Source organism: Bos mutus, chromosome 10, assembly GCF_027580195.1.
Source record: "Bos mutus isolate GX-2022 chromosome 10, NWIPB_WYAK_1.1, whole genome shotgun sequence".
In the NCBI taxonomy this organism is placed as follows: Eukaryota; Metazoa; Chordata; class Mammalia; order Artiodactyla; family Bovidae; genus Bos; species Bos mutus.
The window spans coordinates 13512053-13539243 of NC_091626.1; the positions used below are offsets into that span (position 1 = coordinate 13512053).

The 27191-nt window shown below is 52.9% G+C and overlaps 1 protein-coding gene across 1 annotated transcript in view; it reads left to right on the plus strand.

Annotated features, from left to right (window-relative positions):
* Nucleotides 1-27191, plus strand: part of SMAD3 (SMAD family member 3) — a 126802-nt gene that overhangs the window by 87445 nt on the left and 12166 nt on the right. The window contains exons 2-5 of the mRNA XM_005893291.3: nt 12955-13148; nt 13337-13468; nt 14740-14814; nt 18131-18181. Coding sequence (XP_005893353.1) covers nt 12955-13148; nt 13337-13468; nt 14740-14814; nt 18131-18181 — 452 coding nt within the window. The remainder of the gene's footprint in view (nt 1-12954; nt 13149-13336; nt 13469-14739; nt 14815-18130; nt 18182-27191) is intronic.

The following is a 27191-nucleotide window of genomic DNA, read 5'->3' on the forward strand; positions in this document are numbered from 1 at the left end:
ACATGAAACACTCCTTTTCCTCCTTGTCTTCCTTCTCCCCCTCTCCCTCCAAGACATAACTACTTTCTTTGCATGGGTGAGGGGGACGGGAGGGTACCATGACCATGGATGGTCTCACCAGTCCCATGGAGAACCTCTGGTTCAAAAAGAATGATCACAGGCATGGGGAGCTGGGTTTGGGCTGTGATCCTAGCTTACAAAGTCGGGCACCACTTCTTGCCCATCTGGGCAACTTTGAGCGAGTCACTCAATGTCATGTGAATCTTTCACCTGTAAAATGGGATTGAGGGGACCCACCCCACAGAATCCCTGTACCCAGGGAGATGATGAGTGAGAAGTGCCAGGCTGACACCTGCTCTGAGGTGGAGATTGCTTCTGTTTCCCCAACCTGTGCCTGTGCCCAGAGTATTTCCATAGCCCACAGGTTCTCAAGGAACCTAGGGGAGTGACTTTGCCCCCTAGGGGACCTTTAGTGATACCTGGAGATGATTTTGGTTATTGCAGCTGGGAGGTGAGGTGCTACTGGCATCTACTGGGTACAGGCCAGGGATGCTGCTAAATGTCCTGCCACACACAGGCCAGCTGTGGCTCCTCTCCACCCCAATGTAGAGTGATCTGTCCCCAGTCTCGGGAAAGCTGAGGTTGAGCAGCTGGGGTGAGGAGGGGACTGGGCTCCCCTCACAGCCCGATGTTGAAAGATTCTTGTTGTACGTGGGCTTTACAGATGATTGTAATTAAGTGAACTTTCTCCAGATCAGCCTCCTCCTTCTGTAGAAAGTGCACACCCTGAGTGCATCCCGGGGCCCTTGGGAGGAGTGAGGCCCTCACGTCCAGATAATGTGTTTCCTGTGGGATCCACCCCCCGCAGTGGGCAGGACGAGGTGTTCCTTGGCTTCTTCCTTCCAGGGTTTGCCCAGGGGGTCCTCCCACCTCTGGGGCTCACACTCGGGCCCCATCTGCTTGGAGCACTTGTCACAGATCTGAGCCAGCAACTCTGGAAAGCTCTCAGCGGGGAGGGGAGACATCAGTCCAGTGGGGAAGGAGTGAGAGCTGGTTTCTGGTCCAGAGCACAGCACAGGGGGCTTCAGCCTGGCATGGGATGGGTTGTTCCCCAGTGTGGCAGCCTAAAGCATCAGCTATTACCCATTGGCAAGTTCAGATGGGAATTGGGTTGTTCTTGGTGAAGTGGTTCAGTGACTGGTATCAGGGCTTGTGAAATTCTGTTTTCAGCTCTTCACAGGCCAATCTAAACTGGAACATTAAAAAAAAAAAACGTGCTTAGTGTACTTAACAAAACTTGCTGAGGACATTTATGAAACGGGCTGGAGCATGTGGTCGCTGTGGTGGGGTTACAGGGAAACCTCAGTTATCTGGAACTTGGGGACCACCCCCCAATCCCCTGTGCCAGATTCTTCTTTTGTGGCACCAGATGATAAGAAGGAGCCAATACTGGAAATGTTACTTTTTATTTAAACTCTAACAACCAAAGTAAACTTTGAAAAGATTTGGGGAATAATAGATTCAATGTACTGGAGAAGGCACTGGCGACCCACTCCAGTACTCTTTGCCTGGAGAATCCCATGGATGGAGGAGCCTGGTAGGCTGCAGTCCATGGGGTCGCGAAGAGTCGGACACGATGAGCGACTTCCCTTTCACTTTTCACTTTCATGCATTGGAGAAGGAAATGGCAACCCACTCCAGTGTTCTTGCCTGGAGAATCCCAGGGATGGGGGAGCCTGCTGGGCTGCCGTCTATGGGGTCTCACAGAGTTGGACACGACTGACGTGCCTTAGCAGCAGCAGCACATTCAATATACAGCTAAATTTCTTTTTGTTTGTAACAGGTTCTTTTAATGTAACTTTCAGAAGGTTGCACTGATGGGACAGAAATTATAGCATACGTCCTTCACCTAGATCAAGTGCTCAGACCCAGTTTTTAAAAAAATATTTGTCATCCTGAAGATTGAGAACTCCAGGCAACTTAAGATGCAATACAATAAAGAAAACTTATTAATATGTTTTGTCGCACTCAGCTTACTGAGGGCGAATGTGGGCTCACGTCTTTCAGACTTCAGCAGCGAGTTCTGGCTGCTGTGAAATGACAGCTGGGCGACCACCTTCTTGCTCTGCGCTCACTTGCTGGGTGAACTTGAAGGGCTTAATCTATGAATCTGTTTCCTCAACCACAGAAGGAAGGAATTGGGCAGGATGCTCTCAAGGTCCTCAAGTCCCAGTCTGCAGTTCTGCAGAGTGGGTTTTCAGGTAGACAGTTAGCCGGGGCTTAGCTGACCAGGAATGCTTCGTTCTTTAAATGCTGGACGTCTGTGATTTGTCACCTGGAGCCCCTTGACTCGACGTGTGACCCCTGTGTGGCATTTCTGCCTGGAACAGAGGATGCTTTGGTTTTGTCTGTGGGGGGGTGTGTGTGTGTGTGTTTGTGGCTGTACTGTATCTTTGCTGCTGCTCATGGGCTTTCTCTAGTTGCGGTGAGCGAGGGCTTCTCATTGCAGTGCCTTATTGCAGAGCGCGGTCTCCAGGCACTTGGGCTTCGTGGTCGTGGTGCTCAAGCTTAGTTGCTCCTGGTAGGTGGGATCTTCCTGCACGAAGGATCGGATCTGTGTTCCTTGCATTGGCAGGCAGAGTCTTAACCTCTGGAGCACCAGGCAAGTCCTGGATTTGGCTGTGTTGACCAAAGGGAGAGGATCCTGGGTGAACCCCTAAATCCACTGGCCCTCTCAGCAGGGCTATTTGCAGGGCTTTCATATTTGCTGGGGAGAAGGAAATGGCAACCCACTCCAGTATTCTCGCCTGGAGAATCCCAGGGACGGGGGAGCCTGGTGGGCTGCCGTCTATGGGGTCGCACAGAATCTGACACGACTGAAGCGACTTAGCAGCAGCAGCAGCAAGAAGTCAGTTTCCCTGGTAAGGAGGCAGCATGGGACAGCATGGGAAAAAGCACTGTTTAGCCCACCCTCCATTTCTCCACCCGAGTCTGGCTCTGAGTTCTGGCCCTGCTCCTGTACAAGTTACATGACCTTGGTCAAGCCCCTTTAGTTCTCTAAACTCGGGGAAGGCAGGATGCCCTGGGGTTGAGCCGTCTTTGTATTCTCACATAGTAGCAGTGTGCCCGGGCTTCCTCCATGGCTCAGCTGGCAAGGAACCTGCCTGCCAATGCAGGAGATGCAAAAGATGCAGGTTAGATCCCTGAGTTGGGAAAAATACCCTGGAAAAGGAAATGGCAACTCAGTCCAGTATGCTTGCCTGGAAAATCCCATGGACAGAGGAGCCTGGTGGGCTACAGTCCATGGGGCCAGAAAGACCTGGGCATGACCGAGTGCACACGCATGCCTATGCAGCAATGTGCCCCGCGTATAGTCCATGCTGTGACTGGGTCCTGGTGTGTTTCTGGAGCTCTGTGCTCTGCTCCTGATCTCCCAGCCCCGTGTCCAAGTCTGCCGGTTTCATGTCGGCCCCCAGATGGCTGTGAGTCACAAATCTCTGGTCACAGGGATATGTGGGCCCCGGGCCTGCCTCTCTGCCCGAATGCACTGGTGGGCTCTGCTTCACCATCAGCTCTGGACTTTGGCATGTCCGTGTCCTTGGCTGTGGCTCCCACCATCATTTTGGGACACTTTATGGGCCCCACTTGGAGCCAATGGGAGGAAACCTAATTTCCTGCCACAGGAAATGGTTCAGCTGGTGAAGAATATATTTAAGGAATAAAACCTCTGTCAGAGGAGCTTGAGAGCGTTGCTGGAGAAACTCTTGAGGGTCTCTCATCAGGAAGCTGCTGGATGTGGGACAGGACCTCAGCCCAGAGGCGGACTGTGCTCTTAGCCCCAGCAGCTGGTCTTGGGCCATGCTGAGAAAGGACTGGGTCAGGGAGAGGGGCAGGTCGGAAATAGACCCTTTTCTGCAGTGGAGCGTGTTTATGGTAACATCAGCTCAGAATTAAGACTTATTTATTGGATTTGCTTAAAATGGGCCCAGCGCCCCGTAAGGCTGGGAGGGTGTGTACCAGACACATGGACTAAATTAGATCCAGCAGCTGAAACTCCCAGTTCACTATTAATCCTTTGGTAAGCATTACTGGGTGTTTTGAGTGGGACAGAGGGAGAGAAGGAACACTACCAGGGCTAGCTCTGTGCAGCCTTGAGCCCAAAGGAGTAGTCGGTGATGCATAGAAGGACATGAATGAGATGCCCTCCTCGTCATGAGGTTGCAAATTGTACAGCCCAGAAGCAGGGGCATGAACTAGATGACTTCTTCTTCTTCTTTTGAATATTTTATTATTTATGTATTTGGCTGCATGGCTCTTATCTGTGGCACCTGGGATTTTCATTCCAGTATGTGGGCTTCTCTCTAGTTGAGGCACATGGGCTCGGCAGTTGTGGCACACTGGCTTACTTGCCCCATGGCATGTGGGGTCTTAGTTCCCCGACCAAGGATTGAACCCACGTCCCCTGCACTGGATGGCAGATTCTTAACCACTGGACCACCAGGGAAGTCCCAGGTGACTTCTTGAGGATACTGCCAAGCCAGACCGGTGGTCATGTACTCAGGAGCTGGAGAGAGTGGTGATGTCTCCCCACCATCAGGCCTGGCCTGGCAGCCAGGAGACCTGCTCTGTAGCTATAACCTGGGTGCAGACAGCTGTGTGGTCCTAGGAGGGGGGCGCCTTTCCTCTCGATGGAGTGAGGCGGGACCATTACAAGACTTGCCTTATGACCCAACTGCATCTCGGTGAGGCTGCTCTGAGATAAGGAGCACGAGAGTCTTGTGAAGACTAGAAGCACCAGGCTACCCAAGGCCTCGCTGTGGCTCCAGGGCTGTGGACCCAGATGGCCCGGGCAGGGGCGGGGCCTGCTGTCTTGAGCTCCTCCTGGGGACCTTTCTTTTCCGGGCGCTGTCATAGTGATGGGGGTAGTAATAGTGATGCTACAAAAACAATAGTGGGTTGATGCCATATATTGTGTCCTAACTATTCACCAAAAGCTTTCCCTGGAATGTCATTTAGTCCTCCCAACAATCCAGCAAAGGGACTTATTTAAGATGACAGATAGTTAAGACCAAGACATTAAGCAATCTGATCAAGTTTACACAGCTATTGACCAGAGAGTCCGTATTTGAATCCAGGTTTATCCAAGTACCAAGCCCCAAAGTCCTTTTTTTAAAAAAATGGTGGTATATTTGACATACAACAAACTGCATGTTTTTCCACTGTGCAGTTTGGTCATTTGTGACCTGTGTATATACCTGCAGAACCACCACCAGGGATAAAACCACCATATGACCCAGCAATCCCACTCCTAGGCATATACGCTGAGGAAACCAAAATTGAAAAAGACACACGTATCCCATTGTTCACTGCAGCACTATTTACAAATAGCTAGAACATGGAAGCAACCTAGACGTCCATCGACAGATGAATGGATAAAGAAGTTGTGGTATATACACAATGGATATTACTCAGCCATAAAATGGAGCGCATTTGAGTCCATTCTGATGAGGTGCATGAACCTAGAACCTATTATACAGAGTGAAGTGAGTCAGAAAGAGAAAGATAAATATTGTATGCTAACACACATATACAGAATCTAGAAAAATGGTACTGAAGAATTTATTTACAGGGCAGCAAAGGAGAAACAGACATAGAGAATAGACTTATGGACATGGGGAGAGGGGAGGAGAGGGTGAGATGTATGGAAAGAGTATCATGGAAACTTACATTACCGTATGTAAAATAGATAGGCAACGGAATTTGCTGTATGGCTCAGGAAACTCAAACAGGGGCTCTGTATCAACCTGGAGGGGTGGGCTGGGGAGGGAGATGGGACGGAAGTTCAAAATGGAGGGGATATATGTATACCTATGGCTGATTCAGGTTGAAGTTTGACAAAAAACAATAAAATTCTGTAAAGCAATTATCCTTCAATTAAAAAAAAAAAAACCACCACAAGGAGTCAAGGTACCAACCATCACCTTTATTCCTTGATAAGCTCCCTATCCCATCCGCCTCCAACCGCCATCCTGAGGCATCCGCGGATCTGCTTGCTGTCATGCAAACGTAAGGTTGCATTGTCCGTTGACTTTATATGATGTTATACAAACAGAATCACAGCTGGCTTCTTTCGCTGAGAATGCTTGTTTTTCTCTTCATCCACGTGATTTGTATCAGTGGTTCATCCTTTTTTGTTGCTAGACTTTGTATGGCTGTTTCAGTGTGTTTGTTCATTCACTTGTTGAGAAGCATTGGGTCATCTGCAGTTTGGGGCTTGGATGAGTACAGCTGGGATGAACATTCGTGCACACGTTTGTGTGGACAGATGCCTTCGTTGCTCTCGGGTAAGACTTCGGAGCGGACCTAGTGGATCATATGGTGGGTTTATATTTTGAACTTTTGTAAAATTTCTAAACTGTTTTTCAAAGTAGTTGTACCATTTTACATTCCCACCAGCAATATAAGTTGTAGTTGCTCTACATCCCTGCCAGGACATGGCAGTCTTCTCAGTAGCAGCTGTTTTAATAATGATGGAGTGGCATCTCATTGTTTTAGTTTGCACTTCTCTAATGACTAGTGATGTCAAGCATCTTTTCATCCTCCTTTTTTCGCCACATTTATATCTTTTTGTGTAGTGTCTGTTCAAGTCACTTACCTGTTTTGTTTTTTAATAGTTGGGTTGTTTGTTTTCTTATTAGTTTTCAGAGTTCTTTATGTATTCTGGAAATAGGTCTTTTATCAAATATGTTGGTGGTTTAGTTACTAAGTTGTGTCTGACTCTTGCAACCTCATGGACTGTAGCCCACCAGGTTCCTCTGTCCATGGGATTTCCCAGGCAAGAAGACTGGAATGTGTTGCCATTTCCTTCTCCAGGGGATCTTCCTAACCCAGGAATTGAACTGGGGTCTCCCGCATTGCAAGCAGATTCTTCACCGACTGAGCTACAAAGGAAGCCCCATCAAATATATTCTTTGCAAATATTTTCTCCTAATTTGTGGATTTGTCTTTTTTATTCTCTTAGAGTCTTTTCAAAGACCAGAGGCTTAGCCTTTGATGATGTCCAATTCATCAACTTTAAAAAAACTTGGAATATGTTTCTGATGTAGTATCTTTGCCCGTCCCAAGGTCACAAAGATGCTGTCCTCTTTTTCTTCTAGAAGTTGTATAGTTTAAAGCTTTATATTATGACCCACCTTAGTTAATTTCAGTGTAAGGTGCACGTGCAGATTGCATCTTATTTTCCTCGCATATGGCCGTCCAGTTGTTCTCGCACCGTTTGTTGAAAATGGTCCCTTATTTCTCTACTGAGTTATCTTTGGACCTTTTTCAGAAACCAGTGGATCGTATCTACGTGGCTATTTCTGGACTCTGAGTGTCCACTGATCTGTACCTTGTATTGTACCTTCCTTGGTTTAAAAAAAATTATACTCTTAAAATAATTCATGTATGTAGTTTAAAAACTCAAGAAGTCCATGAAGAACTCAGTCTCTCTTGATTTTTTCCTTCATATTCTTATTTTTTATTTCCAGGAATGTTTTTCAGTAGTTTGCAAATGTTCCTGTTTTAGGATTCCAGTGACTTGTCTCCCTGAGAGTAGTTTTTGTTTTGTTTCATTTTGTTTGGAAGTTTTTTCCTGCTCCCTACATTGTCTCAGACTTCTTTTTTCTTCCCTACTATGTCTGTCTCTGTGGGGATTCCGGATGTGCATCTCTATTAGAGAGTGTGGCAGTGAAAAGCTGAGTGCCTGCTTGGCCTATGGCAATGGGAGGGGCCTGTTGGCAAATGGGCTTCCCTGTAGGGCAGGCCTGCAGGAACTGGGTCTTTTTGTTGGGTGATCCCCAGATGTCAGTGTTGCAGGTCTTTTCTCCTGGGCTGAGCTGTTTAATTCCTCTGCAGGTGGGAGTGGGGGCATGGGCCTGACTGTTAGTGTCCTGGTGCCTGGTGAACAAGGGAGCCTTCACGAAATCCTGTTTCTAACCCTTGTCTGACTTCACCCCCAGCTGAGCCCTGTGACTCCATCCAGAGCCCTGCTCTCCGGATCATTTTCCACAGAGAGCAGACCTGTCTCTGGCAGGCCTGGGGAGGTCCTGTTTGTGGGGAGGCTGACAGGGAAGGAGCTGGGACCTGCAGGCCTCTTCTGCAGACTTTAGCCCCATCTTCCTATTCTCAGCCGAGTCTTGACACGTGAGTGGTGCCTCCAACTCCTGAGTCTTCCCAGGTTTTGAGGCCCAGTGAGAATCACTTCTGTTGGCTTCCTCTGCTGATGCTTGGTCTCAGCTCACATCACTCTGCTAAGTCTGTTCCCATTTGGCCAGCTGCTTTCCAGTTTTGTCTGATCTGCTCTTCTACTCATTGTCTTGGGCAGGACAGGGAGAAATGCATCCGTCTGGTTTGTTGTATTTGACCAAAGACTTTCCTAGTCTCTCCCACCCCTGCCCTTCCTCTCCCCCTCCTCCCCTCCCCTCCCTCCTCTCCCCTCCTTTCTCTTCCCTCCCATCCCCTTCTTCCATCCATCTCCTTCCCACCATCTACCACTTGCCTCCTCTCTCTCCTCCACCTCCCTCCCATCCTCTGTCCTTTGTCCCCTCTCCCTCCCCCGCCTCGCCTTCCCAGTCTCATACCCCCTCCCATTTATCACCACCCGCTTCTCCTTACTCCTTCCTTTATGTTTGGAGCTTTGTCTGCTTTAATACTGCAGGTAGACAGCCAGGATCTTTAGGCCCTGAGAAAAAACAACCCGTGTAACCCAGAAGGGGTTGGATGAGGAGTCAGGACACTGAGGCCTCTGCCTGCCAGTGTGATGTGCTTTCTGCCCTCCTTGCCTCTCCTTCCCCGCTGTCAACTCCCCAAACCCATAAGGGCCGAATCCCCACATAGCATGCTCAGGCCTTGTGCGTCCACGGCCTCCCATTTCTGCCCACTCTGCACCTATCTCTCCCTTGCAGGCCCCCGAGCAGATGTGGGGCCCTGGGTCACTCTGGGTCTCTGGTTCGGCTGTTAGGGGTCCGGGGGTTAGGCCGTTAGGGCGGCGTGTGGGCACCCCTCTGCACCAGGAGTGCCCAGACTTTCCTGTCCGCCTTCCCTGCTGAGGCCCAGGCCCTGTGCACGGCTGACGGGAACGTGGCCTTCTGCTCACTCTCTCAGGCTGTCTGTCCCGTGGAAAGGGGGACCCTTCTCTCCTGTTGTCCACCATCACCCTCTTCCTGCCCTGTATTACTATTTTTTTTTTTACATCTATGACTCTTATTTCTGTTTTGTAAATAGGTTTTTTTGTATCATTTTTTAAGATTCCATGTATAAGTGGTATCATATAATATTTGTCTTTCTTTGTCTGACTTACTTCATTCAATATGACAATCTCTGGGTCCGTCCATGTCACTGTAAATGGCATTATTTTGTTCTTTTTTTATGGCTGAGTAATATTCTGTTGTATACATACACCATATCTTCTTTATCCAGTCCTCCTCCGTCAATGGACATTTTGGTTGCTTCCATGTCCCGGCAATTGTAAATAGTGCTGCATTTAGAAAAAAAAACGCCTTCCATCAACTGGGTAGGGAAGGGGGACTCCCTGCACAGTCACTCCTTCCTGCTAGGCTGAGCATCTCGCCAAGGACTCTCCATGTGGAGGCCACTCCAGGCATTCAGTTGTCTCTTTTCGGGGGATTTTGGCAAACACTGAAGAGGGAGTGTGGCCACGTCCCTCTCTGTGGGCACACAGTGGCTTTTCAAGACAATAGGAACAGCTAAGTCCTTCTCTGTCCCCACTAGTCACCTCCCACTCCCCGCTTTTCTCCCCCTCAGCCCACCTCACTTATCCAGGGCTGACTTCGGAGACGGTCCGCTGTGGTGTGGAAGAATAATGCTCATTGCTTGGTACTTCACTAAGGACTTTTTTTTTTTTTTTTAATAATTTTATTTATTTATTTTTGGCTGTGCTAGGTCTTCGTTGCTGGATGTGGGCTTTTGCTGGTTATGGTGAGCAGGGGCTTCGCATTCCAGTGGTTTCTCTTGTTGCAGAGTATGGGCTCTAGGGTGTGTAGGCTTTAGTTGTTGGGGGGATAGGCTCAGCAGTTGTGGTTCCCGGGCTCTAGAGCACAGGGTCAACAGTTGTGGTGCACAGACTTAGTTTCTCTGGCATGTGGGATCTTCCCAGATCAACCTGTGTCTCCTGCATTGGCATGCAGATTCTTTACCATTGAGCCACCAGGGAAGCCCCCAGAAAGCACTTTTGAGTGGGTACTGAAAATTGCGTGAGGTCAAGTGCAGCAGTGGGAGCAGAATGTTCCCATTTTACAGATGAGGTAACTGAGGGGCCCAGAGACCTCAAGACTTGCCCAGGGTCTCACAGGCAGAAGAGTAGAACCTCATCTTGACCCCAGGTCTCATGACTCCACATCTGGCCGTCTGCCTTCCGTGTCTCAGGGGCGAGTCCCAGGCTGTCTTCTCTCGTTCTGCCTGCTAATTACTGTTTTGGGGCTGTTGGGGTTCCTTGGTGTGGGGCCCCACAGGAGGGAGGTAATTACACCCTTGGAGTTGCCCTTAGTCAGCAGCTCCCGGCAGCCCCTGCGCCATAGCCTGGGTCTGACCTCTGTCCATCCTTCACCCTACCCAGGCCAGTGACTCAGAGAGTTTGCCTGGATTCCTGTTTCTGTCTCTTTGGTTGGTACTTCTGGTGGCATCTGGCAGGCCTCTCCCTCACAGTGTCCATAAATTCCATTTATTCAGGAAAGCAGGTACCCTCAGTCAAATGGGGGCAGGGAGAGAGAGCTTTAAATGCCTCTCCACCAGCCCTGCCCAGCCATCAGAAACGTCCTGTCCGCTGACCAGTGGAGTCCAAGGATGAGCCTTCTTGTAGGAAGGGCAGTACTGCCTTTGGGGGCCTCTCTCTATATATAAGAGCACCCATCACATCCACTTTTTTTTTTTGTGGTGGGAGGCATGCAACTCGGCTTGTGGGATCTTAGTTCCCCAACCAGGTGTCGAACCTAGGCTCTCAGCAGTGAAAGCAGGGAGTCGTCTAACCACTGGACCACCAGAGAATTCCCTGTCTCATCCACTCTTGACTCTTCCACCACCGCTGCCTCCAGTGCGCTTGTCCCCACAGCCAGAATTTCATACACACACGCACACACACACATCTCAGAGGGTTCCTGTGGCTCTTAGGAAGAAGGCAGAACCAGAATCTGAGACCCTGCAGAGGCACCCCTCCCTGCTACCCCAGCCTCCATCCTCTCTGGCCACTCTGGCCTCCATTCTGGTCTCCCTCCACATTGTGCTTTCCACCTTCTCGGAACTTTAGCACATGCTCATCTCTCTACCCGAAATGTCCTCCTCTCTTTGCTTACTTGCCTTTTAGACTTTCTGGTCAACCACTGTCCCCTCAGAGATGCCCCGTCTCGCCCTTCCGTGAAGCATCATCCCCAGGGTCGTATGCTCGCAGCTCCCTGCTCTTCGCTTGTCATTGTCACTGACCTGATTAGTAGATTAACGTCCGCCTTGCCCATGGAAGCTCTGTGGAAGCCGGGACCGCTTTGTGGGCTCTTTTCCTCTTTCCCTCACCAAGGTATCCCTAATGCCACACAAAGTAGGAGCTCATGAAACACTTGTTAGATAAAGCATTCCTTTTTTTTTTCCTCCTTCTTCTTTGTAATTTGGCTGCTCCAAGTCTTAGTTATGGCAGGGCCTTTAGTTGATGGTGTGTGGGATCTAGTTCCCCAACCAGGGGAAACCAGGGATTGAACTCGGGCCCCCTGCATTGTGAGCATGGAATCTTAGCCCCTGAACCACCAGGGAAATCCCTTGATAAAGAATTCTTTGTGTATGGACTCTCCTCACCCGTCTAATCCTGGTTGTCCCCGAAGTCTCGCATCTTTTCAGAAGCCGCCTGTCTCCCACCTGACTCTTGGCTGATGGTGCTCATGCCACTCAAGCTCCCCAGTCGTCACGGCCTATGGCACTGCTCCAACTTTCATTTGGGCCGATGACCTGGAGATTTTAGAGGAAGATTCTGATGTAATGGGTTGGAGTAGGCTTTCTGGTTTTGCCTTTTAGAAGAGCTCCCGTGGACACACGCCACTGGTCCATCAAGGACCACATTTTACTCTGGGGAGGGGGTGTGATGGGCACTAGGTCAACTGCTCAGAGGCCAAGTCACCACAGAAAACAAGGCTTGCAAAGGGACAGGACACTGCCGTGGGTGGTGGGTTGGGCCGAGCTGGGCTGGGGACCGAGGAGAACCAGGCCTGGAGTGCGGTCGCAGCTCTGCACACACACGACCATGTAGGCCTGAGCTCTGAGCTAGGCGAGCGCCGTGGACCGGGCGCCTGGGCCACCGGCCAGAAAGGGGCTCCTGAGAGGCCTGCTGTGTAGGCCCTGACCAGTTACAGTTCCCTTTCATGTCCCTCCCTCGCTCCCCACCTCATCACAGACCCCAGCTGAAACAGGGATTTTCCCCCTTGTTTTCTTGTGTTTGAGGAAGGAACTGGGTGAGGATGGAGAGCCGCTGGAGACGGGCTGCGCGCCGTCATCCTCCTTGCGGCATCACTGCATCCTCACGTCGGCTCCTGAAGAGCTCCCGTCTTCTAGCTCAGCCCTGGCCCCTCTGCCCACCTCCGCCTGGCCTGGCCTTTGCAGAGCACAGTTCAGTGCCGTCCCTTCAAGGTCGGGGAGGGTAGTCATCCCGCGGCCTGGTGGCTCCGGGGTCTGCTCTGCCGGCCCAGGAGCCCTTGGCCTGCCGGGTGGGCCTCTGTTCTTCTCCTGGACCCCTCCCAGCATGCCTAGAGCTTCTCTGATCTGCAAGCCCTCTGCCTGCGAGCCGGACAAGCGCTGGCTGTCGGGGGAGCTTTCTGAGTCTCCGCCAGGCTCCCAGGAGCTCGGCGGGCTGGCCTTGGGGAGGAGGCAGGCCGGATCCCCCTCACTGTCCGTTTCTGCTCCTCCTGTCCGTCCTGGCAGGTCCCTGGATGGCCGGCTGCAGGTGTCCCACCGGAAGGGGCTCCCCCACGTCATCTACTGCCGCCTGTGGCGGTGGCCCGACCTGCACAGCCACCACGAGCTGCGGGCCATGGAGCTGTGTGAGTTCGCCTTCAACATGAAGAAGGACGAGGTCTGCGTGAATCCCTACCACTATCAGAGGGTAGAGACCCCAGGTATGGCCTCCTCTGTGGGGTCTGCAGGTGTCTACCGGGCATCCTTCTCCTCCGCCTCTTCCTCTCCCCGTCCCCTGCCTTCCTCTCTTCTTCCTGAGGGTGGGCCTCTGGTGCATCTGGGGGTGCCGGGGCTTCAGTCCAGCCTGGCATCCACCCTGACCCTCCTTCCCTCTGTCTCCTCTGCACAGTTCTACCTCCTGTGTTGGTGCCCCGCCACACAGAGATCCCGGCCGAGTTCCCCCCGCTGGATGACTACAGCCATTCCATCCCCGAAAACACTAACTTCCCTGCCGGCATCGAGCCCCAGAGCAATATTCCAGGTAGGCACCCACAAGCAGTGAGGCCAGCCCCGGAGGCGGGCGCGGGACGGCCCCGTCACCCCATCTTCGCACACCCGCTGGCCCGAGGCCCCTGACTCAGACCCGCGTCCCTGTGGGGAGAGGATCCGTGGCCTTGGCTCCCCGCTCACTAATGATGCTTTTCTTGGCATGGAGGAGCGGCGGCGTGACCCTTCCGCCCGGCCTCGGTGCAGTCATTTATTTTGGAAGCGGAAATAGCGAGGCTGTGTTTCTCTCACCACCCTCCGGGCCCTGGGGCTGGAGTTCAGGCAGGATCCCCCAAGGTCTGGGGGCTGCGGAGGCAGTGGGCCGAGCCGGGGCCAAGGGCCCGGCAGCGTGTGGAGAAGGGCCCTGTAAGTAAGCCCTGGGAGGGTTCCAGCCTGGGTGGGAGGTTTTACTCTAAAGGGAGAAGTGGGCTCTGCTGTCAGAGTGTAAATGTTTTTAGAAGCCCATCATTTACATGCAAATAATGTGTGAATCACCAGAACTCCAGGAGTCCAGGAAAACTGCTTGGCAGTGCTTGGCCAGACCCTGCACTAGGGTAGCTGGGGCAGAGATGGGCCGTGTTCCTTTCGGAGCCATCTACTTTGGACTAGCCTTTGGTCCCAAATGAGCTCACCGTGCTGAGGTTGACCGCAGGCTGTGTGCGTGGGTCAGAGCATTAAGGGAGGACCTGCTTTACAGCCCCGGCCTTTCATGTCACAGGTGGCTCTGGTCCCTAGGGGTGGGTTGCCTACTCTCTTTGTTCAGCAAAGCAGAGAAGTCAGTCAGGGCCTGAGCTCAATGAGAGGAATGCATGGCAGTCTGCTCTCATGCAGTTTGCATCCCGCTTGAGATGTCCCCTCAAGAGCCGGCAGATCATGGTACGGGGGTGGGTGGTGGAGCCAGAGGGTGGTTTGAGGCAGTTGCCCTCAGAGATAGGTGAGTTCACTGCCAGGTGGCGGGGGTGGGGGAGGGCAGGGCGGGGAGCGGGGCTTAAACCTGGTCTTGAGGGATGGGGAGAAGTTTAGGCCCACAGAGGCTGTAGGAATAGGCACTTCAGACTGGGAGTCAGACAGTGTGAACGAAGTTCAGAGCGATTCAGGTGGGAACACGGGAGGATGAGTGCTCCAGGACAGCGAGAGCCAGGGGTCCGAAGCCCAGCCTTCAGCTCCTGCCCCCGGCGTAGTGGCCTGAAGCTATGAGTTTGCAAAGGGTGGCTTAAGAGCCAAACCGGAGGCCATGTAATGAACCACCTTCCTTCCAATTCCCAGAAACCCCACCCCCAGGCTACCTGAGTGAAGATGGAGAGACCAGTGACCACCAGATGAACCACAGCATGGATGCAGGTCAGAGTTTTGTGGAGTCTCTGCTCCTCGTCCTGAGTGCCTGCCCTTTCCCATCCTTCCCTCTGTCCCTCCATCTCGCTCTCTGTATTCCCTTCTCCCCACTTTCTCCATCCTTCCCTCTGTTCCTCCATCTCACTCTCTGTATTCCCTTCTCCCCACTTTCTCTCTCCATCCTTCTCTCTGTCCCTCCATTCAATATTTACTGAGCAATCACTATGGGCCCAGAACTGGGATAGAGGAGGAGCCTGAGTGGCTCATGGTGTGTGGGGGAGACCAGCAAGACAGCCCGCAGTTACCATGCTGTCTCTTGTATGCCCTGATGGAAGATGCTATGTGGCACGGAACAGGGCCGTGCCACCCAGCCTGGGACAAAGTGCTGGGGGACTGAGCAGTAGCTTGCGGTGTAGGCTTTTCCTGCATTGAGTATTGGAAGTATATAGGGTTTGGCCAGGCTGCCAGGACAGGCAGAGCAGCATGCCAGGCAGAGTCATGAAGGGCCGTGGGGAGGAGAGCTGGTGAGTTCTGGGGTGGGTGAGAGCTCCGTGTGGCTAGAGCATCCTCCTCCAGAGACAGGAGGGCCAGTCATTCAAAGCTTCAGGTGTAGCCAGAAGCTGACGTGGAGCCCCTGCAGGCTGAAAGCAGATGAGATGCTGCTGGCAGTGTGATGGAGGGTGGGCTTCATCACTTGAAACAGCTCAGGAGCGCTGGAACAGAGGCAAGATCTTTGCAAGGCCCTGAAGCATCTATTTTGGTGTGATGCCCAAATGTGATCTATGTGTTCCTGCCATGAGGGGCCCAGCCCAGTCATCTCCAGGCACATCTCCAGATGTTCCCACCTCATTTGTTCTGGGACCAAATTGGCCTCAGACCAGCGGCTTCTTGAATTGAACCCCAGCTGCCACATCACACGTGCATGGCGTTGCATGTGGTTGGGTGAGGAGGAGGGAGCCAAGCAGATGTTCCCTTCCAATGATGGGAGGCATGCCTTGGGTACGCAGAGCCGTCCGATGTGGTCGGGCCACCTGCCCTGCACATAGCCCAGAAGAGAGTGCAGTTCCCGAAAGAAGGATGCAGGGGACGTGCATGTTTATTGTAAATGTGGTGACTTGATATATAGCCTGGGCATCGTGCCACATACCTCCACATACCACTGATGAGTGGATGATGGTGTGAACCCAGTCAGAATGCATCGGAGACCTGTATTTGATGCCAAGTGCCTGCTGTAAGCCCACATCTTTAAATGCTGGCATGGGAAACTAGCCCCCTGAGCAGCATCTCTGCAGATGCTGTGTTTCTTCTTCTCCTGCCTGCTTCCCTCCTCACTACTCTTCAGGTTTATGGAAGGATTACAGGCAAACCTTTGATATTCTGTGGTTTTACATCCAGATAACCACCATAAAGCAAGTTACACAAATTTTTTGTTCCCTAGTACGTGTAAAAGTTACGTTTATACTGTCCTGGTCTGTTAAGTGTGCAATAGCATTATGTCCAAAAAAGTAGTGTACACACCTTAATTAAAAAATACTTGGTAGCTCAACAATGTTAACCATGATTTGAACCTTCAATGAGTCAAAATCTTTTTTGCAGTAGTAACTCTCAAAGATCACAGATTGCCATCAAAAATATAATAATTAAAAAATTAGAAACATTGTGAGAATTTTCAGAAGGGGACAAAAGACGTGAAATCATTGAATGCTGTTGGAAAAATGGTGCCAGTGTGTTGGCTGGATGCAGCACTGCATCTGCAAAGCACAGTAACACAAAGTCTGCCTGTGCAAACAGACCAAAGGAGAAGAAGGTCTTACATGGGACAAGCCCACCTTTTCACCCTCTCAACTCTTGTGTCTCCCCTTCCTTTCTCTGTCCTCCCTTCCTCATCTCCTTCCGTCGTGTACCTGTAGGACCCTGTTGTGGACATAAATGTTTATTGAATATGAGCCCTGGGCTTTGTGGAGCCCAGCCAGCCCGTGACGGGTGGGTGGGTGGAGTCTCCCATTTACCCTCTGCTCTTCACTCAGACCAGTCCAGTTGCTCATGGGCTTGACTTCCCTGACAGCAGACAGGAGGAGCATCTCAGCTGGGGCCCAAGGCTCTCCCTGTCCAGCCCCATGTCTCCCCAGATATATGCGCATGTCTGTTCAGACCAGAGAGAAGGTCCCACTTCCTGGGTCTCCATGATTTGGACCAGCCTGAAATAGGAGACCAACACTTACTAACCACCTCCTGTGTACAAGCCATGGTGTAGGCATATTTGTGTGCACCGTTCTGCTTCATTTCTACACATCACACAGTAGATGGTATCATTGCCATTTTATACCTGAGGGGAAAAAAATCAAGGCTCAAAGTGTTTGAACCACTTTGCCAAAGACCCATGGCTACGTGGTGCCATGTCCAGATACCATGGAAGATTTGAAAGCTCTGCTTTTTCTGTGACTTTTCCACATCCCCCAGAAGATTGGGTGCGAGGGGTGAAACCCATGGTTCCCCCTTGGTCCTCAAGGAGGTCACAGCTGAGTTGAGGGGCAGGAGCAGACCCCCGCTCACAGCTCAAGGCAGCCTAAGGTGAAGGCCCAGTGGTGAGGATTGGAGATTTCAGGGAGTGGAGCCAGGCGCAAAGGACTATCAGGAAACAAGCAACTCTCTGGAGCTGGAGCCCCGTGGGTGCAGGGACAATGGAGGGACCAGCCCAGTGTTGCTTTTTGGAAAAGCGATAGCTTGGTTTTCTGAAGGCTGATGCTGTGTGGGTCTGCACACACCCACCCACCCACCAGGAGAATGAGTAAAGATAATAGAGTAGGAAGAATTGGGTAGTTAGGACTTTTCCCCATGTGTAGCATCATGTTTTGCATAAAACGTCAGTCTGGTGGCTGAGCTGTGGGGTGTCTGAGGCAGCTGGGTGCGTTTCCTGAAACCTGGGAATGCCTGCATTGGTATTTGCAGACCCTGAGCTCTGAGAGCAGAGAGGGGTCTAGGCGGCTGGGGAGAGGGTCTTCCTGCTCCTTTTGTCCCTCAGTTAACAGGGCGTGTCAGTGTGGGGTCTGTGCGCGCAGGCTGGGACCGCAGCAACCGCATGCTGTGGGCTTGCTTAGATGCATCAGACCCTCGAGTTGTGGAAGAGACTCTAAGGTCATCCGCTCATCTATTGGTTGCACAGATAAAGAAGCTGGGACCCAGGGAAGGGAGGTGCGGCCCTCTCCTGGGCCACGGAGGCTCAGCCGGGGGTTTTCTCCCCGCCCCGCTGTGATGTACACGTTGTCATCTAGCTCCCAGGCCAGCAGTCTTTTCTGACGTCTCACAGCAGTGTCTTACCTCGCAGGTTCTCCAAACCTCTCCCCGAATCCGATGTCCCCAACACACAATAACTTGGGTAAGTAGCTCCTTGTCTGTATGATTTGAACCCCCTTTAGCTGTAGCCCTGGCTGGTGCTCAGTGTCGGGAGGAGGCCCTGAAGGTGAGGCTCCTCCCCCACCCCCGGCCCCCACCATCCACCCAGCACAACCCATCAGGTTTCTGCTTGCATAGCTTCTGGGGTCACCCACAGGATGGGAAACCTGAGAACAGCGGTGGCAGGAAAGGCAGCCGTGGGCCAGGTTTGTATTTCCCCGGGGAGGCGGTTAGACACGAGTGAATGAAAATCCCCTGAATCTTGTGCTGTAGAAACATGAGGGTCTGTGGTCGGTGAGCATCCGTGTGTGGTTTGATGCAAAGCCATGGGCAGTGCTGCAGACTACAACCCCCAGCTGGCGGGGACTTGTTTCAGATACACTTGCTTGGATTTCATCTGAGCACCTCATCTGACAGTGATGTCATTTTTAATTAAAAGGGTACCATATAAGGAATTAAAAAACAAAATGCACAGTTACCCATAATCCCTCTACCCTAACGCACATGTGTTTCCTTTATCTTGGTCCTCTGATGTTTTTGGATCAAGCACATATATTTGTGCTTTGCCTTTGAGAGAATACTTCATATTCACTTTTTCCTTCTATCTTGTTATTTTGTAAACACATTTCCATGCTTAGATGTCTCATTGATCATCTTGCATCATCTCATGATGTTTTGGAGTGGCTGGGCCATCATTTCCACAACCTTCCCTCAGATGTTTGCTTTCTGGGTCGTTTTTGTGAGATTTGCTTTTCTAATCCAGGAGCATCTTTTGGCTTCAGTGTGGGGCCTGCCAGAGGGCTCAAAACAAATGAAATATTTGTTCAGTTCTCATCTAGGGGAATTTTTTTCCTGAGTTGGTCTGGTAGCTTTAGAAAAATGTGAGTTTGGTTTTGTTCTGGCCTGTATTGCTGGGACTTGACTTGGGGCTCAGGGAAAGGAGGAGCTAATATCCAAACTTGGTGAATCAGAGTGGATTGGCCTGGCTTCTGTTCCCAGTTGTTCCCAGTCCTTGACTGATAGCATCAGATGAAGAGTCATCATTTGGAATGTGGGAGCTGCTTGAAAACCCTTTAATACGGCTGACAAGTGGGCACTGTGAAATGTGACTGGGGGATCTGTTTTAGCATCTTTGTAAAATAATACCACGGTGTATGTTCCCAATGTGAAAGGACTGATGGAGTTATTCAACATAAACGCTGAAGGCTGGAAGCTCATGTTAACTTGAAGGCCATGACTGTGAGCTTCACTCTGGGCTTTCCGCTTTGGAGGATGACCCCTCTGACCCCACCACGGCAGCCCTTTCAGTCCACAGACATGAGCTGGTGCTTGACCTGGCAACCCCACTGCCTGACTTTGTGGTTCGGACTGCAAGTTGTCCTGGGTGGGTGCTCGCTCTGCGTTCCCCTCGAGATTGTGTAGACCAGGATGACAGCATGTCCTTGAACTTGGCCCCAAGGCAGAGTGCCCAACTGGCACGATCCTCCCGGCCTGCGGCCCTGTCCCTCGGCCTCTTGTCTAAGGGTCAGGACTTCTGAGGCCATCTCTTCCAAATGAAGGAACAGCCTCCAAGCCCGGTGGACAGAGAGGGGTGCCCCTCTGCTGGGAAGATGTGAATGGGGGCACGAGTCAGCTGACGAGTCATGAAGGACTCATGGTGAGACTCGGGTGCGGACAGGCCTGGCTTCCTTTCTGCTTGATGAGCCCTTGAACCCCAGCCTTCGCCCACTCAAAACCATCGATAGGACCCTACAGTCTCATCGCCTTGGCATCACGGCTGGATGGAGATAAGAGGATGGTGATGATAATGGCTGGCATTTCTTGAGAACTCGCTGTTTACTGAGTGTTGTTCAGAGCACTTCCTGCGTGCTAGCTGAATCTTCGTGACAGCTGAATAAGGTGGTAGTGCTACAGTTTTCATTTTGTGGAACAGGAAGCCAAGGGACAGACTGGTTAATGTACTTGTCCCATCCACACAGCTGGGAAGTGCGGACCTCAGGCCTCGGGGATCCAGGCTGCAGGGATCCATGCAGCGGGACCCTGCCATGCTCGGCCACTTGGACCAGCTCTCCCCTTTCTCACTCAGTAGAACTCGGCTCAGGGAGGGAACTGAGGGTCTGGTGTCCCATGTCGTCCCTGGCGGGGACCCCTGCCTGCTTGCCTGTCTCTTCCTCACTCAACCATTTGCTGGCACTTCCTGCTTGGTCTCTGTATACCAGCCCAGGTAGGGGAATTCAAAGAGGAGCCCCAGACCCTGACATCAAAGTGTTGTCTGCCTTGTTGGGATAAATAAGGAGGACTGTAAATAACTTTTTATATAAAACAAGAGGTAGGTGCAGATGAAATACCCTGAGGGCTTACAGGAGGGAATGGTGGCATTCCAGTGGGGACATCATGCTGGGTGGTCAGTGTCTTCTCCGTATTCACTCACTCATTCACTGAGTTCCTAGTATGTACCCATGCTGGGGGTCCAGAGCTGAAGACCCTCAAACGTTCACTGTCTGGTGGAGTGGCTGGAGGTGTCTGTCACCGGTGAGGTACTGTGCCCAGCACACACAGGACAGGGGAACTGCATGTGCCAGGCAGGGTGCAGAGACCTCAGAGTTGTGGTGGCCCGTGTGAGCTGGGCCTTGAGGGACAGGCAGAATCGGAGGGCAAGGCACTGCCGGTGCAAGGGCGGGCGAGCTCTGCGGATGGCTGGCCGTGTGGTGGGTTGGCTTGTGGGAGGCACAGTGGAGACGAGGCTGAGGGGGCTGGCAGGGCTGAGAAAAAAGCGCAGAAGGCCACACTTCCGTAGCCCCGTCTTGCCTACAGGATAAGGCAAGATGGTAGGTTTTGAGTTTTGGGTGCTTATCTGATGGTGGCTTCATAATGATTAATCTGGGCACTATGTGGAATTTAAATCTTAGGAGAAATTGCTGGAGCTACCACCCCTGCCCCACCCCTCCCAAAAAACCCACTTAGGAAGCTGTAGCACTGGAGGAGGCTGAGATGAACGCTTTAGAGAAAGGAAGCAGAATGGGAGAAGGCATCTGCAAGCACCATGGGCCTAAATCAGCAGCATTTATTGACCAGCTTTAACTGGGAAGACCGGGAGGCTTCCATGTCACTGCGGCCGGACCCCAGGAGATGAGGGACAGGGTTTGGCATGGAGGGTGACAGGGAGGCGCCTCTACTCACCTGAGTCCAGGAAGCAGCGGGACGGTCAGGAGAGAGGCCATGGCTGGAGGTGCAGCTTCAGAGCCATTAGCATGTGTGATAGCCTTGCCCATCGTGGGGTCAGAGACATGATTTTGTCATCAGATGAGTTTGGAAAGCCTGTCCTGTGCTCGCTCCTGGGGCCCCCCAGGGCACTCGCAGCGTAAAGCCTCTGAGAGTCTTGCAGAAAGAAGGCCTGGCTGGTCCAGCGTTTCTCCCAGGGATCCGACCACTGTTGGAACACCTCTTTCTTAGGATCCCGTGGACCATTCTATAGTCCTCACTTGGGAAACACTGACAAAGTTTTGGCTGAAGTCCTGGGAGTGGATGGAGAGGGAGACCTAAGGATGGACTCACGAGATGTGCCTCGGGAAGAGGCTTGGGGATCAGCTGGAGGATGGGGCCCAACAGTCAGAGGGGAGAGAGGTGCTGAGGGCAGGGGGTGGGCAGGTTCTGTGGAGATGCCAAGTGAGGTGTAAGGAGAGAGCTCCTCGAGGGTTCAAGGGCATCCTTTGGAGAGCAGGTGTGGGCAGGAGAGGGGGCTCCAGTCCTCGGCAGTGGGCTGCAGGCAGATAAAAGCGGGGGTGGGGCAGCACACAGCCCCCACCCCTGCATTCCTCTTTCACGGCCTCATGTCCCAAACCGCAGCATGCCGACGGGCACACGGCGGGTTCTCCCCGGAGACATCTGGGCATCTCAGGACACCTATTAGTTCTCATAAAGAAGTTACTATACAAACAGAAAGCAGGCATAGGACATCTGGCTACTATCTTCATTTCTTTCCTGCTCCAGGCAAAAGCTTGAGCTTCTGGCCACAGTGAAGCCACTTGGGGTGCCTCATGGGGGAGCCCCAGGAGTGACTGAGAGCCAGCTCAGCCTCTGGCCAGCGGCAGGCTCTGGGGAGATCCCAGGGCTTTGTTGTGCAGGGAAGGGATGTGAGCAGGTGAGGTTCCTGTTATTACACATTGTTTTGGATGAGTCACCTGGAATTTCCTAAGGATTTAGGTCAAGGATTGGAGCAAATGCAGGGGTTGGGGGGAGGTGGAGAGAGATAACGAGCCAGATCCTGCCTGTGAGGAAGTTGTTCTTTGCTTTAGAGTGAGACATCTCTGGAGAGGCTTTGACTGGGGGAAGTGAGGTACCAGGGAGTGTCCAGGGGCAGGAACTGAGCTGGAGTTGAAGGAGGTGATGGTTTCCCAGAGGGCCCTGGACTGAGGCTGCCTTCTCCTCCTGCTGGGAGAAGGGGGCCCTGGTGGCCAAGGTCGCAGGAAGACCCCTGACCCCTCAAGAGAGGGCAGGGGACCCCCTACAACCCAAACCCGATCCCAGGTATCTTTTCCAAGGCCACGTTGAGCTCTCGTCTTCCATAAGCTCGGGACACCACAGGCGAACGTCTTCATGGCAGGAAGTCAACTGCTGGCTGGACCGTCAGACTCCTGGGCGTCCGTCCAGCTCTGAGACTTTCCGTTGTTCTTGGTCTCAGTAGACTGGTCCTAGGTTGATAGAGCAGGGGTCCTTTCTGGGTAAAAGTGGGCTTGTTGCCTAATCCTTCGCAAGATCAGTTGGAATTGGTGCCTAGCTGCTGGGATGACTGTCCTGGGCTGGCAGGGACCTGACCTTTAGGTAGGCAGGTGGCTCAGACACCAGGGATGAGAGAATGTTTTCACAGCCACCTGAGCTGGGCCGTGAAGGTCGTGTCCCAGCAGATGAGGGGGGCGAGCAGTGCAGGCAGTGGGAAGGCAGATGGGGCCTAGGTGTGGAGTCTTCTTCCACAGGGCCCAGGTGGAGGTGGGTGCTGGCACTCTGACCTTAGCTCCGCCGCATCAGCGCGTCCGCTCTTCACCCGCTCCCTGCGCTCGACGTATAGCGGAAAGCTAATTGCCCCGCTCGGGCCTCCCCCCTTTCCTTTCCCGGATTTGGATCTCTTGCACGTGTTTTTAATAGGCATCCCTTAATCCAAGTGTTGCCTTCTGGGTTTTATTCTGTTTTCTTTCCCTTAAACAAAACAGAAAGTCCATGCCAGCTTGGAATTGGGCTCAGAACCAGAGCCAGCCAGTGCGTTAGGCTGGCAGGGGGCCAGTGGAGAATTAAGTGCCCCCTGCCCCTCGAGGAATCTGGCCCTCACCGCAGCAGTGGGGGCTGGGGGCCGAGAGCGGCTGGAGCGGGAGGTTCCTGCGTCTGCAACACCTCTGCCACAGGAAGAGGGATTAGCACAAACTCAGCAGTCTGACTGGGAGCAGAGCCGTGTGGAGGGAAGGCCTTGGGCGTGTGCCGTCAGCTGCCACACCAGGTGTGTGGAGTCCTTGGTCTGGGGAAGCGAAACCGCTTTCTCTGGGGCAGGTCACCCTGCCCTGTCCTCCTGGAGGAGCCTGTGAGCCATATGTGTTCAGAGTTTTTTCCCCCAGAAGCAGCCTTATATAAAATTGCTTCTGCATTTATTGGGACCCTCTTGAATCCAGGGTGGCTTGGCTGACTGTATTGACTATTGTGGGGGAGAAGTGGCCTCACTGAAGAGTTATTTTAAGATTTAGTGCCAGGACAAGCTTTATTTTCCCTATAGAACTGGTAAGAATTTTCTTTTTGCCAACCAGAGCCAGGTCGCATGTCATGCCCCCTTTTTGCCTTGTCTGCTAGGAAGCTCAGAGCCAAGCTGAATGCTGTTTAAGTAGCTATCTAATTTGATGGTTAGCCTGTTTATAGTCTCTCTTTCCCAGGGTCCTGACTTGGTCTTGTTCCGAACCATGGTGTGGATAAGTCCTTTACTAGGAAAAGAAATGAGGGCGGACATGCAGTTTGAAAATAAAGCACCATTCAAGGCAGAGCCCTGGAGGGGGGCGTACTTGGGCGTGCAGCTCCCCTGGCGTAAGTGCCTGCAGGAAGCCCTGAGCGATGATGGGAGGGGAGAGGGGAAAGGCTGGGCCGACTGGCAGCTGTTTGCAGACCACAGTAAGTGCACGGCTGGGGTGCTGCTTCTGAACGTGGGTCAGCTCGTCCAGACAGCCCTCTCTGAAATGGCAGCCTTCAGACTTGGCCTTGGCCTGACGGCTCCACTCCCCAAACTACCATCTGCTTAATTATGTGTCAGGCTCCTGCATCCTGTGTTTTCCACAGCACTGTTTGGTGCACGTCTGCGAGTTGCAGGGATGTTTAGATAAGGGCTCAGATCTGCTTGGGAGAGCCTCTGGCGAGGACTCCAAGTCTCTCTCTGATTCTGAGACACCTCAAAGCCTACACATCACCAGAATGGCGTTCTGGCCCCGTGTTACCCAGCAGGTGGCCTGCTGACTTCCCTTCTTTTGACAAGTGGACTGGGTCAGTGTTCCTGGGATCCTGGCTCACTGCCTTCTGCCTGGACTAAGCCCAGGACTTGGACTTGGCTTTATCGTTTGAGGACGAGGACGCTGTTCTGTACTTGGCTAGGGAGGCCAAGGCTGCCTCTTCAGGGTGACCCGTGACCTTCAGAGTCTGCTCTCGGTGGCTTCCAGTACACGGCAGTCACTGTTCAGACTGGGCCACTGAGGCCAGAGAGGGACGTCATGTCCCTGAGGTTGCACAGCAAAGTCAGCAGAGCCTGCCTCTGGGAAGTGGGGCCCGCCGTGCTTCCCCAGTACCTTCTGGATCTGACACGCTGCCGGGCCACTTTGAAGGCTTGGAGTGCACTTGGATTTCTTAGGTGGTGGTGGTTGTTTTTCTTAAGATTTCCAAAGCAACATAGCTCACATTTTAGTGAGCACATTGTTTAGAATATAACTTATCTCACTGGAATGTCAAACATCGAGCAACGCCAGAGCCAGATGTGGCTGACATGGCTCAGTCCAGCCTCCAGGGTACTGGCCGCGGGCTGTGGTCGCTCCTGCCCCCATCACACCCCCTTCGCCTTTAAGCAGCCTGGGCACCCTGCCTTCCTTCCCTCCTCTTCCCTTGCTCCACCCTGGCAGGAGGAGGAGGAGCAAGGACACTTTGCCCCCTTTGGTTGGAGGTCAGGCCAAGAATAGGATGTTCTCAAGTTTGAACAACCAAAATTATTCTAATTGCTATAGACACCATTTATTGAGTGTCTGATGCGTGCCCTGCTCTCCACTTGAATTCTCTCAGTCCATCCAAAAACAGCGCCGGGTGAGAAAGGAGGTTCTCCACTCGGGTGGCCCCAGGGAGATGTGGACACTGAAACTCCGAGCTAAACTGCTTTGCTCAGCAGCACACAGCTGCTCTGTGTCTGGCCTGAAGCTTGGGCTCCATGACCTGGTCAAACATTCAGGGCAGTGACTGTCGTCTGGGGGCTATTTTGCCCCCTGGAAGACCTCTCTCAATGTCTGAAGGCCCTTCTGGCTGTCACAGCTGGGAGGGCGAGACGGATGTGGTCTGCCGGCATCTAGAGGCCAAGGGTGCCACACATATCCTGGAGCCCACAGAACCCTCTCTCCCCAAACAGAATGACCCGGCCCCGAATCTCGATAGTGCTGAGGTGGAGAAACGTGGTCAGATGTCCTGACCCTCCGGCCGACTCTTCCTGGGTGTGGCAAGGGCAGGGTTGTCACCGATCTTCAGCTCCTCCTGTGTGTGCTGACCTTCTTTTTACCCTTAGATGGGATCATGGACATTGACCCTGGAAGGAGGTCAGGGCCACGTTGCCCAGCAGGGAGACCTGGCCCCACCTTCTGGGTTTTTCTCACACTGTCAGCGGCCTGGGGAGCTGAGCAGAGGTTCTCGTGGGCTCTCGTGGGCTCTGGGAAGTTGCCTGGTGGGCAGTGAGCAGGGGTCTTGGGCCAGGGCTGAGACTTGGTCCAGTGAGCCCTCCTGGACTCTCTCACCAGCTCCCCAGAGATGCACCCTGAATGACCGTCCATGTATATGTATATATGTATTAATAAGAGCCAGGGTGATGCTCCATGCTCTGCGATGGAGCATTGAGAGCAGCAAACTCCCTGATTGTCCAGCACACGGGATTCAAGGGGGCAGAGTGCAGGATGTGGTCCCAGGAGCCGTGCCCGGCTGGAAGGGGTGACTGGGGTGCGGAGGGGGCGGCAGGGGGTCATGTAAGCGGGCAGGCAGTGGTGCAAACGAGGAATGATGAGGGCCTGTTCCCTGGCCAGGAAGTAGGACCCTGAGATGAGCTATGACGGAGAGACGGGCGGGAGGAGGGCTCCTGGGCAGGTGTGGAGCCTGGAATGGCTGGAGGTGGCACGAGTCACGGGAAAGGCGATGTGGGGCCACGAGAGGGGAAACCTCTGTTTCCAGGGTGCCTTCCTCTTCTGAGAACCACCCCCTCACAGGATGGCAGTTTGCTCTAAGGTGCCCTTGACTGAGACACAGGCTGGCAACTGGGATAAATTTCGAGTTTCTCTTAGGTGAACGTGTGTGTCTCAGCCGCCCCAGTGGATGGCCTCTGGACACGTGTGGAGGACAGCTTCCGGGGTCAGTGGCAGGGACCCCGCTCATGCCACAGACGGCAGCCGGTGCCTGTGTGGTCGCAACTGCTGAGCCCGGGTGACACCCGGGGTCGCGCCAGCCTCGTCATCTGGCTGTTTCACAGGCCTGGACACTGCCGTGAGATGGGCTAGGAGTTGGTGCATGATCAGGCAGAACCAGCAGCTGCAGGCCCTTCTGGGGGCAGAGATCAGCAAGGGTTACTATGGGGACCTTGAAAGAAAGGCCGGTGCGGGACCAGACTGCACTGGCCGCTCCTGGCCTGTGTGGTGCATCTGCCCAGGTGTCTGTTGGTCCCAGGGCCTTTCAGATTTGGTCTGGCACCTCCTTGAAGATGGCTCTGACCTAAGGCCAGGCGGGGCAGGGCC